Below are 15,809 nucleotides of genomic sequence, written 5' to 3'. Positions count from 1 at the left end.
GATCCATTCTTGATCTGGTACTCCCTGGATATAGATCCATTCTTGATCTGGTACTCCCTGGATATAGTTCCATTCTTGATCTGGTACTCCCTGGATATAGATCCATTCTTGATCTGGTACTCCCTGGATATAGATCCATTCTTGATCTGGTACTCCCTGGATATAGATCCATTCTTGATCTGTTACTCTCTGGATATAGCTCCATTCTTGATCTGGTACTCCCTGGATATAGATCCATTCTTTTTTTTTTTTTCTTTTTTTCTTTTTTTTTTAATTTTATCCCATTTTCTCCCCAATTTTCGTGGTATCCAATCGCTAGTAATTACTACCTTGTCTCATCGCTACAACTCCCGTACGGGCTCGGGAGAGACGAAGGTCGAAAGCCATGCGTCCTCCGAAGCACAACCCAACCAGCCGTACTGCGCCTCCAACCCGGAAGCCAGCCGCACCAATGCGTCGGAGGAAACACCGTGTACCTGGCCCCCTTGGATGGCGCGCACTGCGCCCGGCCCACCCTCCCTACCCCGGACGACACTATGCCAATTGTGCGTCGCCCCACGGACCTCCCGGTCGCGGCCGGCTGCGACAGAGCCTGGGCGCGAACCCAGAGACTCTGGTGGCACAGTTAGCACTGCGATGCAGTGCCCTAGACCACTGCGCCACCCGGGAGGCCTATATAGATCCATTCTTGATCTGGTACTCCGTGGATATAGCTCCATTCTTGATTTGGTACTTCCTGGATATAGATCCATTCTTGATCTGGTACTCCCTGGATATAGATCCATTCTTGATCTGATACTCCCTGGATATAGTTCCATTCTTGATCTGGTACTCCCTGGATATAGCTCCATGCTTGATCTGGTACTCCCTGAAGAGTCGCTTCAGCATTTCCACCCGCATTCTCAGCTAAACACACACATCAAGAGTGCACACACTTTCTTACATATGCATTCTAACACACACACACAGCAGTTCAGTGTGCGCACACACACTTGTTCAGATCCAATCTTGTCTAGTTGATCCAGAGGCGGTGTTCCCTCCACCTGTCCTGTAAGACAGTCAACAGAAAGACGTCTGTACAGAGACTCCTGGTAGTGATATGAGGCAGCGACAGACGCAGCACTTTCCTTTATTAGAACAGCAGACACCTAATCACACACAGACCAGGGCTCACGTTAACGACACCGATACTGGCATACAAGCCTCTTGTCCCCGTGAGCAGGCCAGCTTAGCCCATGGGCCATTAGATCTTTGTTTTTGGATGGAGTGTTCTTGTTTGGACAGTCAGGGGTGAGTGTGATGCCACCCCCCACGGGGCTGCCCCTGCAACGTGAGGGTGGGTGCACATAACACCCCTGTGACAGGTATCAACTCATCAGCCAATGATGCAAGGCTATCCCTTCGAACCCATCACATGCTCCAAGCCTCATTACCCCTGCTGTATCAACATACCTCTTCCCTATCAGCAATCTGTAATGGACTTCCCTAGGCCAGATGTAGCAGTCACCATAATGCACATTGCCATCTATCCCTTCTGATATAATGATTTTCAGTCTGGGTTGTAGGCGTGCATCTCAAAAGTCTGAAGTGGTTCTCACACAATCGTGTTAACTGATCTGAAATCACCTGTTTCCATTTCAGCCGGATGAGACAGCATGGCACATGGCCCTCCTAAAGAGAGCGAGAGAGAGAATGGCCCCGGCCCCACCAATCCCTTAAACCTTCTCTGCTTTGGAGACCACAAGCCACCACATTACAACCTAATCTCACTGCATGGTGGTGGCCAGAGAGAAATGTGTCACTCCGACCGCGGGCGAGTGTGTGATGTGTCAGGGAGAATGATTATGGACAGCTGGCTGAGGCACTACCTGATACACAGAGAACATTATCACGGTGGTGGTGGTCAGTGTGTGACTCATGACGCATATCATACGGTCATGAAACAGTCCTTACTACAGGGTTATGTGAGTTATACTATACCAGTACACTGTGATATAAACAAACAGCAACAAGGAGAGATCAACATATAATATCATGCATAGTGTACATATGTACAGTGCTCTCACACACACACACAGCGCATGTCAACACAACTCATAGAAAGTCAATTCATAGTTAAAACAAAAGGCTGTTTATTTTCTTGAACATTTGGCAGTCTTTGTTTTAGACATAAATACAGTCATCTTCTCCCCCCCATCCCCAGCAGCTCCTTAGCTTATGGCAGTGAACCCCAGCCCTCAGTACTTCACCACAAAATCCACTTTTGGAACATTTACAATATCAAAAAAATATGCCTTTCCACCACACCAGTTGTGTAGATGCTATATTGTACACATTAAGTTAGTTCAAACCGAACTAGAGGCTTCAAACCGAATGGAAAACGTCTAACAAACGTCTGGCTCTTTGATTTTGGGGTGAACTGTCCATAGAATTAGAATACTAATTTAACAGGATCTCTATAGAACTGTCCCTTATAAAGATGATCACTACGCATTGTCTCTGTGATTGGTTGGTCAACAGCTCAATTCATACTGTTCCTGTCATATCACTCTTCCCTTCAACACTGTTAGAATCAAACACATTGCTACTCATTCTGAGAAACATCAATATTGCTGCTCATACACTTGAATGTGATGCATCATCCTATGTAAATGATAAACCAAGTATTTTAAAGACAATACTTAACACATCTTTCACATGGCACACATTGCTATGGAATATTGCATATAAAAGGAAAATACTGTAGCTGCTTTAAAATCAATCCATACATCTTTAAAACATCCATGTACATCCATCTTGTGAACTGAAATCTTAATGGTCAAGGAAACGTTGAGTGGATAACTTAGGTCTCAAGTTGACCAGAGATAACAAGCAGTTACATAGAATTCTAATATAATTCATTGGTGTAACATATAAATGTAACAAATTTAAATAAAATGTTGACATTTCTTTCATCACATCTAAGTAATAACAGTCTGGATACCAGTGTAGTTACAACATTAATTAACCTAAATGTTTAATTTAACCTTTATTTAACTAGGCAAGTCAGTTAAGAACAAATTCTTATTTACAATGACGGCCTACCCTATCCAAACCTGGATGATGCGACGCTGGGCCAATTGTGCGCCGCCCTATGGGACTCCCAATCACAGCCAGATGTGTGACAGCCTGGATTCGAAACAGGGACTGTAGTGACGCCTCTTGCACTGAGATGCAGTGCCTTAGACCGTAACCCCCTCATGGAAGTAGAGAGATGGGAGGGGGAGGACAGTTGTTTGTGAGAGAAATGGTCATGACTCCATTCTACTCAAATGGAATGCAGTACACTTGTTGCCTCAATAACACATCAAATCATTGCTAACATGAAACTCCCAATATCATATCTACTTGTCCCAGTATCCTTCAGTGGAAGACTCAGATTACTAGGAGGGTGTAAAACAGTAAGGTATTGAAATTCAGCTCCGTCCATGCTGCATCCTCAGCCAATAACTCTACACCACCACCTGTCTGCCCATCAGATGGACACAGATACACACCTTCATTTGGTCAGGGGGATTTCCTATTCTAATGCATATAATGTTATGGATTTTATAATAAACATTTTTGAATACAAAAAGCAGACAAGGGCTTTAAAATTCGTACAAAAAACAGCTTAAAAATGATTTGATACAAAATAAATTGATAAAAATAGATCTGCATACAAAATACATGATTTTAAAAAAAGAATAAACTTGAAACCCAAAAGTTACTGTTTAGTTAGAAATTAAAAGCGATACATTTAAATATATTCTGGTGTGTTAGCGAGCTAAAAATATTTCCTAGAACATTTCAATCCCATTTCTAACTGGCACAGATTAACATATAGCAAGCCTAGCTGATAGGTAGGCACACACATCAGCTGCATACCAGTCATGTATACTTCATGCCCATTACCAAGCACATAGATTTACAACAACTTGTTCCATTTTCCTTTCTAAGAGTTTGTCTGTGAGAGGGAATTTGCACAGCAAATGTGAATGAATTAATCCTCTATGATTGTGTGTAACAGTATGTGTGTGTGTCAGTAGTGGGTGTGGTGCTGTAGGGGTGCAGAAATGTGTGCGTGTCAGTACTGAGGGTGGTATTTGGGGAACAGGTAGAGGTCTTTGCAGAGGGAGCTGGTGAATTCAGACATCTCCTTACAGCGATGGTGGGGGGTGCCAGGAGCATAGCCTTCTCTGTCTTTAATACGACCATTCACCTGAGGACAGAGGTTACAAAAGGTTACTAGCACTGAATTAGCTGATAACTACTTTATTGAGGGAAAATGTACTTACTATGACTGTGATATGTGGTGTGTGTGTGTTTACCTGCACCAGTATATCTGATAGGTGTGTGTCTCTGGCTCTGAAGCGGAGTGCTGAGTTGACCTCTTGGATGAACCAGGATCCTCTCTTGGTGTTCCTCATGGCTGCAGTGCCTAGTAGGGCCCAACAGACACTACATTACCTAGCAGGGCCCAACAGACACTACATTACCTAGCAGGGCCCAACAGACACTACATTACCTAGCAGGGCCCAACAGACACTACATTACCTAGCAGGGCCCAACAGACACTACATTACCTAGCAGGGCCCAACAGACACTACATTACCTAGTAGGGCCCAACACACACTACATTACCTAGTAGGGCCCAACACACTACATTACCTAGTAGGGCCCAACAGACACTACATTACCTAGTAGGGCCCAACAGACACTACATTACCTAGTAGGGCCCAACAGACACTACATTACCTAGTAGGGCCCAACAGACACTACATTACCTAGTAGGGCCCAACAGACACTACATTACCTAGTAGGGCCCAACAGACACTACATTACCTAGTAGGGCCCAACAGACACTACATTACCTAGCAGGGCCCAACAGACACTACATTACCTAGCAGGGCCCAACAGACACTACATTACCTAGCAGGGCCCAACAGACACTACATTACCTAGCAGGGCCCAACAGACACTACATTACCTAGCAGGGCCCAACAGACACTACATTACCTAGCAGGGCCCAACAGACACTACATTACCTAGCAGGGCCCAACAGACACTACATTACCTAGTAGGGCCCAACAGACACTACATTACCTAGCAGGGCCCAACAGACACTACATTACCTAGCAGGGCCCAACAGACACTACATTACCTAGCAGGGCCCAACAGACACTACATTACCTAGTAGGGCCCAACACACACTACATTACCTAGTAGGGCCCAACACACACTACATTACCTAGTAGGGCCCAACACACTACATTACCTAGTAGGGCCCAACAGACACTACATTACCTAGTAGGGCCCAACAAACACTACATTACCTAGTAGGGCCCAACAGACACTACATTACCTAGTAGGGCCCAACAGACACTACATTACCTAGTAGGGCCCAACAGACACTACATTACCTAGTAGGGCCCAACAGACACTACATTATCTAGTAGGGCCCAACAGACACTACATTACCTAGTAGGGCCCAACACACACTACATTACCTAGTAGGGCCCAACACACACTACATTACCTAGTAGGGCCCAACACACTACATTACCTAGTAGGGCCCAACAGACACTACATTACCTAGTAGGGCCCAACAGACACTACATTACCTAGTAGGGCCCAACAGACACTACATTACCTAGTAGGGCCCAACACACTACATTACCTAGTAGGGCCCAACACACTACATTACCTAGTAGGGCCCAACAAACACTACCTAGTAGGGCCCAACACACTACATTACCTAGTAGGGCCCAACAGACACTACATTACCTAGTAGGGCCCAACAGACACTACATTACCTAGTAGGGCCCAACACACACAACAAAGAAATACCACGAAATATTCTAACATTCACATCATAAACCGACTCAGACAACACACATAAGCATACACACACACACACACCTTTGAGGGAGGCGAAGCCACAGATCATGTCGGAGCGCTGGGGTAGTTTGACTCTGAGCCTGCCTCTCTCCTCCGTCTGCCTGGTGTCTCCATCCCCCTCTCCCTCCCTCCCTGCATCCCTCTGTTCACAGCCAGGAGACTGGGTCCTCTCTGGCCCATCTGACTGCTCCACCCCACAGTCCATCTCCTCTGGAGAGACAGAGAGAAGACGGGTTAGAAGAAGAGAACAGGGGAGGGAGGGTTGGGGAAAGGGAAGGAGGGAAAGTGAGGGCAGAGAGATCGTGTGTGAGCTCACCTCCTCTGCAGGCCTGGATGAAGAACATCTTGGGTTTATTCTGCAGTAGAGGACAGTGGGCGTTGTCAAACGCCTCAAACACCCAGTCCAACTGAGAGAGAGACAGAGATTCAATTAATATGATTATTATCATCAGAAAGGGTTTCTCTCTCAACTGAATGAGGTCACACACACCTCCAGTAGCTGTCCGTCTGTGCCGTAGATAGCCCCCTCTACTCCATGGGACAGCAGACACACCACACAGCTGGATACGGTCTGGTGCTGCTGCCGTCTGCCAAACTGCTCAATGCAGGCCCGCATGCCCTGTCATAGCAAGAGATCAATCAAGTATTTCACTATATTCGAATTACATAGCACTTTTAGAATTATTTTGGTACATTTTGTCACAAAGTGCAAGCGCCACTAGTTATACAGAGAGGAAGTGTAGAGCTGTAAATTCCCCCTTTGTTCTTGGCATTATAAACACATGGTCATGGAAAGACCAATGCTACAAACAGCTGTGTCCACTAACTAGCACCATGACTCTAATAGCAACAGGTCTATGTGAAGATCAAGGCAAACAAATGCCTGAGTGCCACAGATGGAAGCTAGTGGGGGATCCACCGATAGTCCATTTTGGTTGAAGCACTGCTGTACATTTGGCACCACTGTCTTACTCTCTCTCTCTGTGTGTGTGTGTGTGTGTGTGTGTGTGTGTGTGTGTGTGTGTGTGTGTGTGTGTGTGTGTGTGTGTACAGTTGAAGTTGGAAATTTACATACACTGAGGTTGGAGTCATTAAAACTTGTTTTTCAACCACTCCACAAATTTCTTGTTAACAAACTATAGTTAAGCAAGTCGGTTAGGACATCTACTTTGTGCATGACAAGTAATTTTTCCAACAATTGTTTACAGACAGATTATTTCACTTATAATTCACTGTAACACAATTCCAGTGGGGCAGAAGTTTACATACACTAAGTTGACTGTGCCTTTAAACAGCTTGGAAAATCTAAGAAAATTATGTCATGGCTTTAGAAGCTTCTGATAGGCTAATTGACATAATTTGAGTCAATTGGAGGTGTACCTGTGGATGTATTTCAAGGCCTATGTTCAAACTCAGTGCCTCTTTGCTTTACATCATTGGAAAATTGTAGACATCCACAAGTCTGGTTCATCCTTGGGAGCAATTTCCAAGCGCCTGAAGGTACCCCGTTCATCTGTACAAACAATACGCAAGAATAAACACCATGGGACCACGCAGCCATCATACCGCTAAGGAAGGAGACGCATTCTGTCTCCTAGAGATGAACGTAGTTTGGTGCGAAAGGTGCAAATCAATCCCAGAACAACAACAAAGGACCTTGTGAAGATGCTGGAGGAAAAAGGTGCAAAAGTATCTATATCCACAGTAAAACGAGTCCTATATCGACATAACCTGAAAGGCCACTCAGCAAGGAAGAAACCACTGCTCCAAAACGCCATAAAAATGTTAGACTACGGTTTGCAACTGCACATGGGGACAAAGATCGTACTTTTTGGAGAAATGTCCTCTGGTCTGGTGAAACAAAAACAGAACTGTTTAGCCATAATGACCATTGTTATGTTTGGAGGAAAAAGGGGGAGGCTTACAAGCCGAAGAACACCATCCCAACCGTGAAGCACGGGGGTGGCAGCATCATGTTGTGGGGGTGCTTTGCTGCTGGAGGGACTGGTGCACTTCATAAAATAGATGGCATCATGAGGATGGAAAATTAAGTGGATATATTGAAGCAACATCTCCAGACATCAGTCAGGAAGTCAAAGTTTGGTCACAAATGGGTCTTCCAAATGGACAATGACCCAAAGCATACTTCCAAAGTTGTGGCAAAATGGCATAAGGACAACAAAGTCAAGGTATTTGAGTGGCCATCACAAAGCCCTGACCTCAATCCTAGAGAACATTTGTAGGCAGAACTGAAAAAGCTGTGCGAGCAAGAGGAGGAATGGGCCAAAATTCACCCAACTTATTGTGGGAAGCTTGTGGAAGGCTACTCGAGATGTTTGACCCAAGTTCAACAATTTAAAGGCAATGCTACCAAATACTAATTGAGTGTATGTAAACTTCTGACCCACTGGGAATGTGATGAAAGAAATAAAATATTAAATAAATCATTCTCTCTACTATTATTCTGACATTTCACATTCTTAAAATAAAGTGGTGATCCTAACTGACCTAAGACAGGGAATTTTTACTAGGATTAAATGCCAGGAATTGTGAAAAACTGAGTTGAAATGTATTTGGCTAAGGTGTATATAAACTTCCGACTTCAACTGTATGTCTCTGTTACCGGAGCTGTGAGGTCTCTCCGGACGGTGACTATGTAGTCCAGCTCAGTGAACACCTTCCTGAGGACCTCCACGTCCACCTCCCCTCCCTTCCTGGAGTCCAGGTCAGGAGCAGCACAGGGGTCAAAGGAGACGTTACTGATCACCAAGGCCAGGCCACGAGGACTGGACACCATACTATAGGACTGAAGGGGAGAGAAGGGAGAAAGAGAGGAGAGGGGGAGGAGAGAGAAAGTGTGAGGGGAGGAGAGAGATGCAAAGGGAGGAAGGAAAGCGAGAAGGGAAAAGAGGAGAAAAGAGGGAGGGAAAAGAGGAGAAAAGAGGGAGGGAAAAGAGACAAAAATGCAGCGTGAGAAAATGACATGGTTTACCTGAAGGAAAATAATGATGTGCTTACGTTGCTGCTGTTCTCGGCAGTGTTTGTTGTGGTTTCTGTCCCTGTACTTCAATGACAGTTTTACACCCCAGTGGAGCTCAGTGATGAATCATCCCCAACCTGAGCAGGTTTACAGAGACTTCAACACATGGGCTGGGGGAATTCTCCCTCTGTCTCTTTCCTGTCAAACTGACTGTGGTCTAGACAAACACTGTCTTCTACAGACCAGTGGGACTCCCCTGGTACTGTCTAAACTCTGTCTATACTGCAGAAGTCTAATATCTGTCTCTTTAGAGTGGAGACACTTCAACAGCTGTTACAGGTTGAGGTGGATGAATAGGAAGATCTGCTCTGCAGCTCCCTAGAAATACCTTGGGGGACAATGCAGCTAAACAGCAGCTGGAAACACATTCTGGACACAGGAAGTACATGCATGTGTTTGTTGCAAAGGTGCATGTTGCAGTGGCTGCTGCCTTGAAACTAACTGCCCTAGGGGATTGCATAAAGTTGCATTGTATTAAAACAGTTGTATTTGCAGTGACAAATATGAGAACCAAAAATATTCAGCAGTTAACAACGTTAATTGTCTCAGGTAAGAAATACCAGACAGAGACTGTTTAACCTGTTGGCAGTGTCATGGTACAGACAGATGATTTAGAGGTTTGTATTAACAGTGAGTGTTGTACCTGTTGGCAGTGGCATGGTACAGACAGGTGATTTACTAGTTTGTATTAACAGTGAGTGTTGTACCTGTTGGCAGTGGCATGGTACAGACAGATGATTTACTGGTTTGTATTAACAGTGAGTGTTGTACCTGTTGGCAGTGACATGGTACAGACAGATGATTTAGAGGTTTGTATTAACAGTGAGTGTTGTACCTGTTGGCAGTGACATGGTACAGACAGATGATTTACTGGTTTGTATTAACAGTGAGTGTTGTACCTGTTGGCAGTGACATGGTACAGACTGGTGATTTACTGGTTTGTATTAACAGTGAGTGTTGTACCTGTTGGCAGTGACATGGTACAGACAGATGATTTACTGGTTTGTATTAACAGTGAGTGTTGTACCTGTTGGCAGTGACATGGTACAGACAGGTGATTTAGAGGTTTGTATTAACAGTGAGCGTTGTACCTGTTGGCAGTGTTTTAGGTAGAAGTCTGGTGTACAAGGAAGAACAGGGCTGGTGATGGGACTGTCTGCATCCAGACACATCTCCATTGACTCTGAAACACATATTAGGATGACATTACACCCTGCATGTATTTCATAAATTACACCAGTGGAGACAAACAATTACAATAATGCCCATCAGAGAAGGGTTCCATTCAAGAGAAGGGTTCCATTCAAGGTCACGTTTCTGTCTTGAAAGGGAAGCTGTTAGCAACATATAATGGTGTTGTAACAACCTTTGTACTACAGCTATGTTAGCAAGTCACACGGGCGTGGTGCCTGCAGGTGGCGAGACTGGCTGGGCAGTGGCACTCCATACCAAGGCTACAGCACACTGCTTCCACACTGATCAAATTATACAACTGGACTCAATAGGGACATTTTCATTTACACAGTTTTATTGGGTTTATTAAAAATAAGCTTCTACTGAGTTGCAAGACAACAAACAGAATGATTACATTTATACATGTTCTTCTCTCCAAACAACCACACAAACAACCCCTCCCACTTCCCATGATCTCCTAGGAAACGTGCAAATATTGTGAATGAAACGGTTGTAAAACTGTGATCTTGAATGCACCCAGCTCAGATGACTGCTCTACTCACCTTGTGTTCTGGCTCTCTTGGCTGGAACCATCCCCTCCTGGGTGGGCAGTGGGAGGGGAGAGTCCACATATCTCTGAAAGACAAAGGAAAATGAGAATTTAACCATGTTTGAACTTACCTTCGACGTCAATACAATCTGAACATTTATAGGCAAAACCAGTTAATTCCTGATTTGTTTTCTCTCGTCTGCAGTGTGAATACCAAAACATCCAGAGGAGGCTTGGGTTGGGAGTGATGGCTGACTCTCACCTCTCTCCCAATCTACATCTCTCCTTCTCTTTTCTTATTCCCCTCTTTCTCCCCATTCCCCTCTATCTTCCTGTTACAGCAGTCTGTAGCTTGGGTTGGGAGTGTTGTGGTCACTTCTTTCTCTAGTGACTACCTGGGGACTCTGGGGGGGACAGTCTGTAGTAGGGTTGAATGGCAGGAACCCGGTTTCTGAGATTTACCGTCCAAAACCACTCCCCTTTTTAAATAACTGCGAGAAACCGGTAAATTATAATAAATGATTTATATGAACAGCATGGAGTGAAATGGAACTGTTAAAATGATACGCAATGTCTAAATCTGGTTTCTCTACGGCTGCTGCATGATGAATCAATGCTCAGGGGCGAGACAGGCAGCCCATCTCAGTATGGAGCGCAGTTCACAATGCATGTAGACCTACTGTATTGGTATTTTATTAGGATCCCCATTAGCTGTTGCAAAAGCAGCAGCTACGCTTCCTGTATCATCTCATCATAGTAACGTTTTTTCTTGTGACAGGTAGGCCTACATTGACTGCAGCATAGCCTATGCAACAGTAATATAAAAACAGAATGCCCGTCCAATTTACCCATCTCCACCTGGCTTTCAGGGGTCACCTTGTTTTTGTATTTTTGGTAAAAAAAATTTTTTTATTGCAGCTCGAGTTTTAAAAACAGCCTATCACTCTAATATTGTTGCTTTAAATCAGTGAACACACTCTCTCTATCAACTCCATTCAAATTGCATCCAAAATAGATAATCCTGTTCTAAATTGAGATATATAGATGTTCTAGCCTACCTCTTTCAGGTAATACATTATTAGCCTTATATTTAGGTAATTAATGATGGGTAATGCATAATAAGCATCTAACTTATAGCCTGTGTCTCTTGCGCATTACGCAAGCGCCTGTGCTCCGCTGGCCACGCCTTACAAAAACGCTCCTTAGCTCTGAGTCCCATGCAGGAAAAGCTAGACAATCTTTTTAGCATTTCTTAAACCAATAGACTACTCGAAGAGGGACGCAATATATTTTTGGCTGAATGATAAATAAAGCCAACAGAACTAGTTTGAAAGAACAGTGAATGCGTGCCATGGCGGCAGACTATTGCAGTTATAAATTCAGACCCATAATCATTCAATCTTCATGTTCTCTTCTACTTTATCATGGTTTGAACGATGTGCATAATTCCAGTCTATATAATACAGTATAATACAATACAGTAATACAGTTCACACTCAAAAAGATTAGCCTACTGGAGCTTGTTTCATTTATTTACCGAAGAGAGCATATAGCTAGCTACATCTATGGGGTTTTATGCTTCTCTGTCGTGCATAATGTGCAGTAGCCTATATCCTATAGATAATGGGCTTTGGGCTCATTAAATGTCTTTAATGTAGGGCTCGTAAAATGTATCAGACTCAGGTAGCATTAGGTTTGAACGTTTTTCATTACATATGATTTATAATGTTTTTGAATGACACTTCCAGTTTTGAAGGGAAATACAGGGTTACTTGGGAGAAAAGTTATTTTATTCTTGGGATGGAAAATTTGTAAAATACCTGGAAAAAATTCTAACTTAGTCTGTAGCTTGGGTTAGGTGTTGGTTAGAGCTCACCTCTTTCTCTTCATCCCTCTCTTCCTCACTGTCTTTGACTGGGGTCTTTGTGAATGGGGCGTAGCGGTCTGAAGCTTGGATTGGGTATGTTGTGGAAATCACCTCCTCAGCCCTGTCTTTCGCCTTAGCTGTCTGGGGACACTGTGTATAGGGCACAGTTTGAGGCTTAGGTTGGTTGTGGCGCTCACCCCTCTCCCTTTCTATCTTTGTCCTTCTGCTCGTCTGTCTGGATCAACGTCTGATTATTGTGTTGTGTGCTCACTCACCTGTCTCTCTCCGTCCCTCTCTGGTGACTCTGTGAGCAGGGCACATAGGTGCTGCTGCTCTGTGTCTCTCAGTGCTGAGCAGAAGCTGCTGAAGGCTCTGGGACCACGCTTGGGAAGCAGGGACAGCAGACGCCAGCTCCGCTTGTGGGAGGTCGGCTCCACCTGGGGAAAAACGGATAACAACACAGATTACAAAAAATAGAAAGTGAAAGACATGGTAATCTACACCAGGGTTTCTGAAACTCGGTCCTCGGCCCCCCCTCCCTGTGCATATTTAGTTTTTTGCCCTAGCACATGATTCAAATAACCAACTCATCATCAAGCTTTGATTATTTCAATCAGCTGTGTAGTGCTAGGGCAAAACATTTTTAAACATGCACACAGGGGCAAGGACAAGTTTCAAGGACCGAGTTTGGGAAACCCTGATCTAAACTAACATTCACATTTGATTACATGATTGAAGTTAATTAAATAAATCAACAATAAGACATTTGGGCCATGATTGCATCCATTTTTTGGACGTTGATAGTGTCATAAGTCACCTGACCTGGTAGTAGTATCGAACGACACAATTTAACATGGTGAACTCAACATACCAGGATGCTTTCTGCCATGCTGTCGGTAAGAATGTCGTCTGTCTGCAGCGACTGAATGAACAGCTCGTCTACCACCATCTCTTTGCAGAGAGTCACAGAGCATTTCCGAAGCCCCCTTCTGTCTCGTTCCAGCATACCGCATTCCCCCAACATTCTGCTACGAGACAAGACACAGGAAAACGCTTCATTTACTGTCAACTTCCATTCTTCTTGTAAAACCGTGGAGCGGTATATAGGCCTAGCTTCTCAACAACAACCTATTAACGTTACTCATTGGCATTGTATCTAGCTATTATAATAGCTCAACTTATCTTGTTTTCTAAATCGGAGTGGTAAGGATGCTGAATGTGTCTTTCTCTAAGACAACTAACATTATACTAGCTAGCTATAGTAGCTGTCTGGATGAATACGAGAAAGTAATTGGTAGTTATCTCCTATTCTTTCCAAAGTCTGGTAACACTTAGCAGCAGATAACGTTACTTACAATGGCTGTTAGTAGCCAGCTGTCTCCAGCTAACGCGTTAGCTATCTAAAAATGAATGCGTGAAGATAAAGTTGACATCACTTTGACGTCCAAACAATACTAAATTGTAAGCAAATGTCAGTCAGTATAGTTGCATTCAGAAAACAATGTACATTTAACTTTATATATGCAAATAACTAACGTTAGCCAGTCAGGTTCGTTTAACACATTGTTACATCGGCATGCTAACGTTGGGATGTTATTTTTTTCGAGGATTTCAAACATTCAGAACACTTTCAATGCGTTCATCTGCTCCCAAACCACATGTCCTTAAAAATAGATTTAACTAACTGTATTTGAAGTTATTTCGCACAATTTAACAACACAACGTACCCTACTAAACCAACTTCCGCGCCTCTGCAATGTGTGGTAGTGGTCTAAATTCATTGTGTTGAATTACAGCCAATGCAGTTCGGAGAATTTGGATTGACGTTTTCCTGGGCGAATACAAGTCAACTTTCCCATGGCGAGGGCGTGGTTGGAAAGATATTGAACAAAGGAAGTTTGAATTTGTATCTGTTGTTACAGTAAATAATCAACCAATTGTAAAGAAGATCATGGAAGACTAACATAAACAGCTATCTAATGTTTAGACGAAGTAGAGGATGGCATGTCATTTGTAGGAATTAAGAGAGTGGGATTCAGGAATGAACTGGAAACAGCTCACATCTGTCCACAAGGAATTTTTGATTGTGAGAAATCTATGTTTGCCCAAATACTGTTGATTGATGTGAGAAATTATACTTAAAATGGCACGACATAATTTACCTTATTGCGCAAATGGAGCCAAATATGTTGTATTTATAGATACACTATGAACATATGTAACGGATGTGAAATGACTAGCTAGTTAGCGGTGGTGCGAGCTAGCAGCCTTTCATGTCACTTGCTCTGAAACCTAGATATAGTGACAATGTAACAGTATAACTTTAGACCGTCCCCTCGCCCCGACACGGGCGCGAACCAGGGACCTTCTGCACACATCAACAGCGGTCGCCCACGAAGCATCGTTACCCACCGCTCCACAAAGGCCGCGGCCCTTGCAGAGCAAGGGGAACCACTACTTCTAGGTTTCAGAGCAAGTGACATTACCGACTGAAAGGCTGCTAGCTCGCACCACCGCTAACTAGCTAGCCATTTCACATCCGTTACACATACAGTGCATTCGGAAAGTATTCAGACCCCTTGATTTTTTCCACATTTTGTTACATTACAGCCTTATTCTAAAATTGATTAAATACATTTTTTCCTCATCGATCTACACACAATACCTCACAATGACAAAGCAGTAACAGGTTTTGCAAAAACAGGTTTTTACACAGTTTATTTACATAAGGATTCAGACCCTTTGCTATGAGACTCGAAATTGAGCTCAGGTGTTTCGACAATTTGATTGGAGTCCACCTGTGGTAAATTCAATTGATTGGACATGATTTGAAAAGGCACACACCTGTCTATATAAAGTCCCACAGTTGACAGTGCATGTCAGAGTAAAAACCCAGCCATGAGGTCGAAAGAATTGTCCGTAGAGCTCCGAGACAGGAATGTCGAGGCACAGATATGGGGAAGGGTACAAAAAAAATTCTGCAGCATTGAAGGTCCCTGTAATGTTGTACGCTGAGAGTCGGGAAGCAAGTTCAGGGAGTGAATACATTTAATTCATAAATGAACAAAACAAGAAACACAAACAGCGCACCGACATCAAACAGCAACAATGACGACTGGGGAAGAAACAAAAGGGAGTGACATATAAAGGGCAGGTAATCAAAGAGGTGATGGAGTCCAGTTGAGTGTCATTATGCGTGTAATGCTGGTGACAGGTGTGCACCCTAATGAGCAGCCTGGTGACCTAGAGGCCGGAGAGGG

The 15,809-nt window shown here is 43.8% G+C and overlaps 1 protein-coding gene across 3 annotated transcripts; it reads right to left on the bottom strand.

The window, feature by feature from the left end:
- Window positions 1-2,108: 2,108 nt before the first annotated feature.
- On the bottom strand, window positions 2,109-14,345 carry LOC129837498 (caspase-2-like). 3 transcript variants are annotated; one of them, XM_055903713.1, is made up of 12 exons: window positions 14,277-14,345; window positions 13,421-13,577; window positions 12,825-12,986; window positions 12,559-12,699; window positions 10,696-10,768; window positions 10,051-10,142; window positions 8,543-8,725; window positions 6,410-6,538; window positions 6,236-6,326; window positions 5,941-6,129; window positions 4,350-4,459; window positions 2,109-4,240 (listed from the first exon to the last, which is right to left on the bottom strand). In XM_055903713.1, the coding sequence occupies exons 2-12, from the start codon at window positions 13,571-13,573 to the stop codon at window positions 4,106-4,108; spliced, it is 1,458 nt and encodes a 485-aa protein (XP_055759688.1). In that variant the 5' UTR covers window positions 13,574-13,577; window positions 14,277-14,345; the 3' UTR covers window positions 2,109-4,105. The 3 variants fall into 3 exon arrangements, with proteins under 3 accessions (XP_055759688.1, XP_055759689.1, XP_055759690.1); XM_055903714.1 differs by having other exon boundaries at window positions 13,421-13,574; XM_055903715.1 differs by lacking the exon at window positions 12,559-12,699.
- Between the last annotated feature and the right edge of the window lie 1,464 nt (window positions 14,346-15,809).

Source organism: Salvelinus fontinalis, chromosome 38 (genome assembly GCF_029448725.1).
Source record: "Salvelinus fontinalis isolate EN_2023a chromosome 38, ASM2944872v1, whole genome shotgun sequence".
NCBI lineage: Eukaryota > Metazoa > Chordata > Actinopteri > Salmoniformes > Salmonidae > Salvelinus > Salvelinus fontinalis.
Note: the sequence above shows the minus strand (reverse complement) of the source record. Positions and strands in the feature narration are given on the sequence as shown.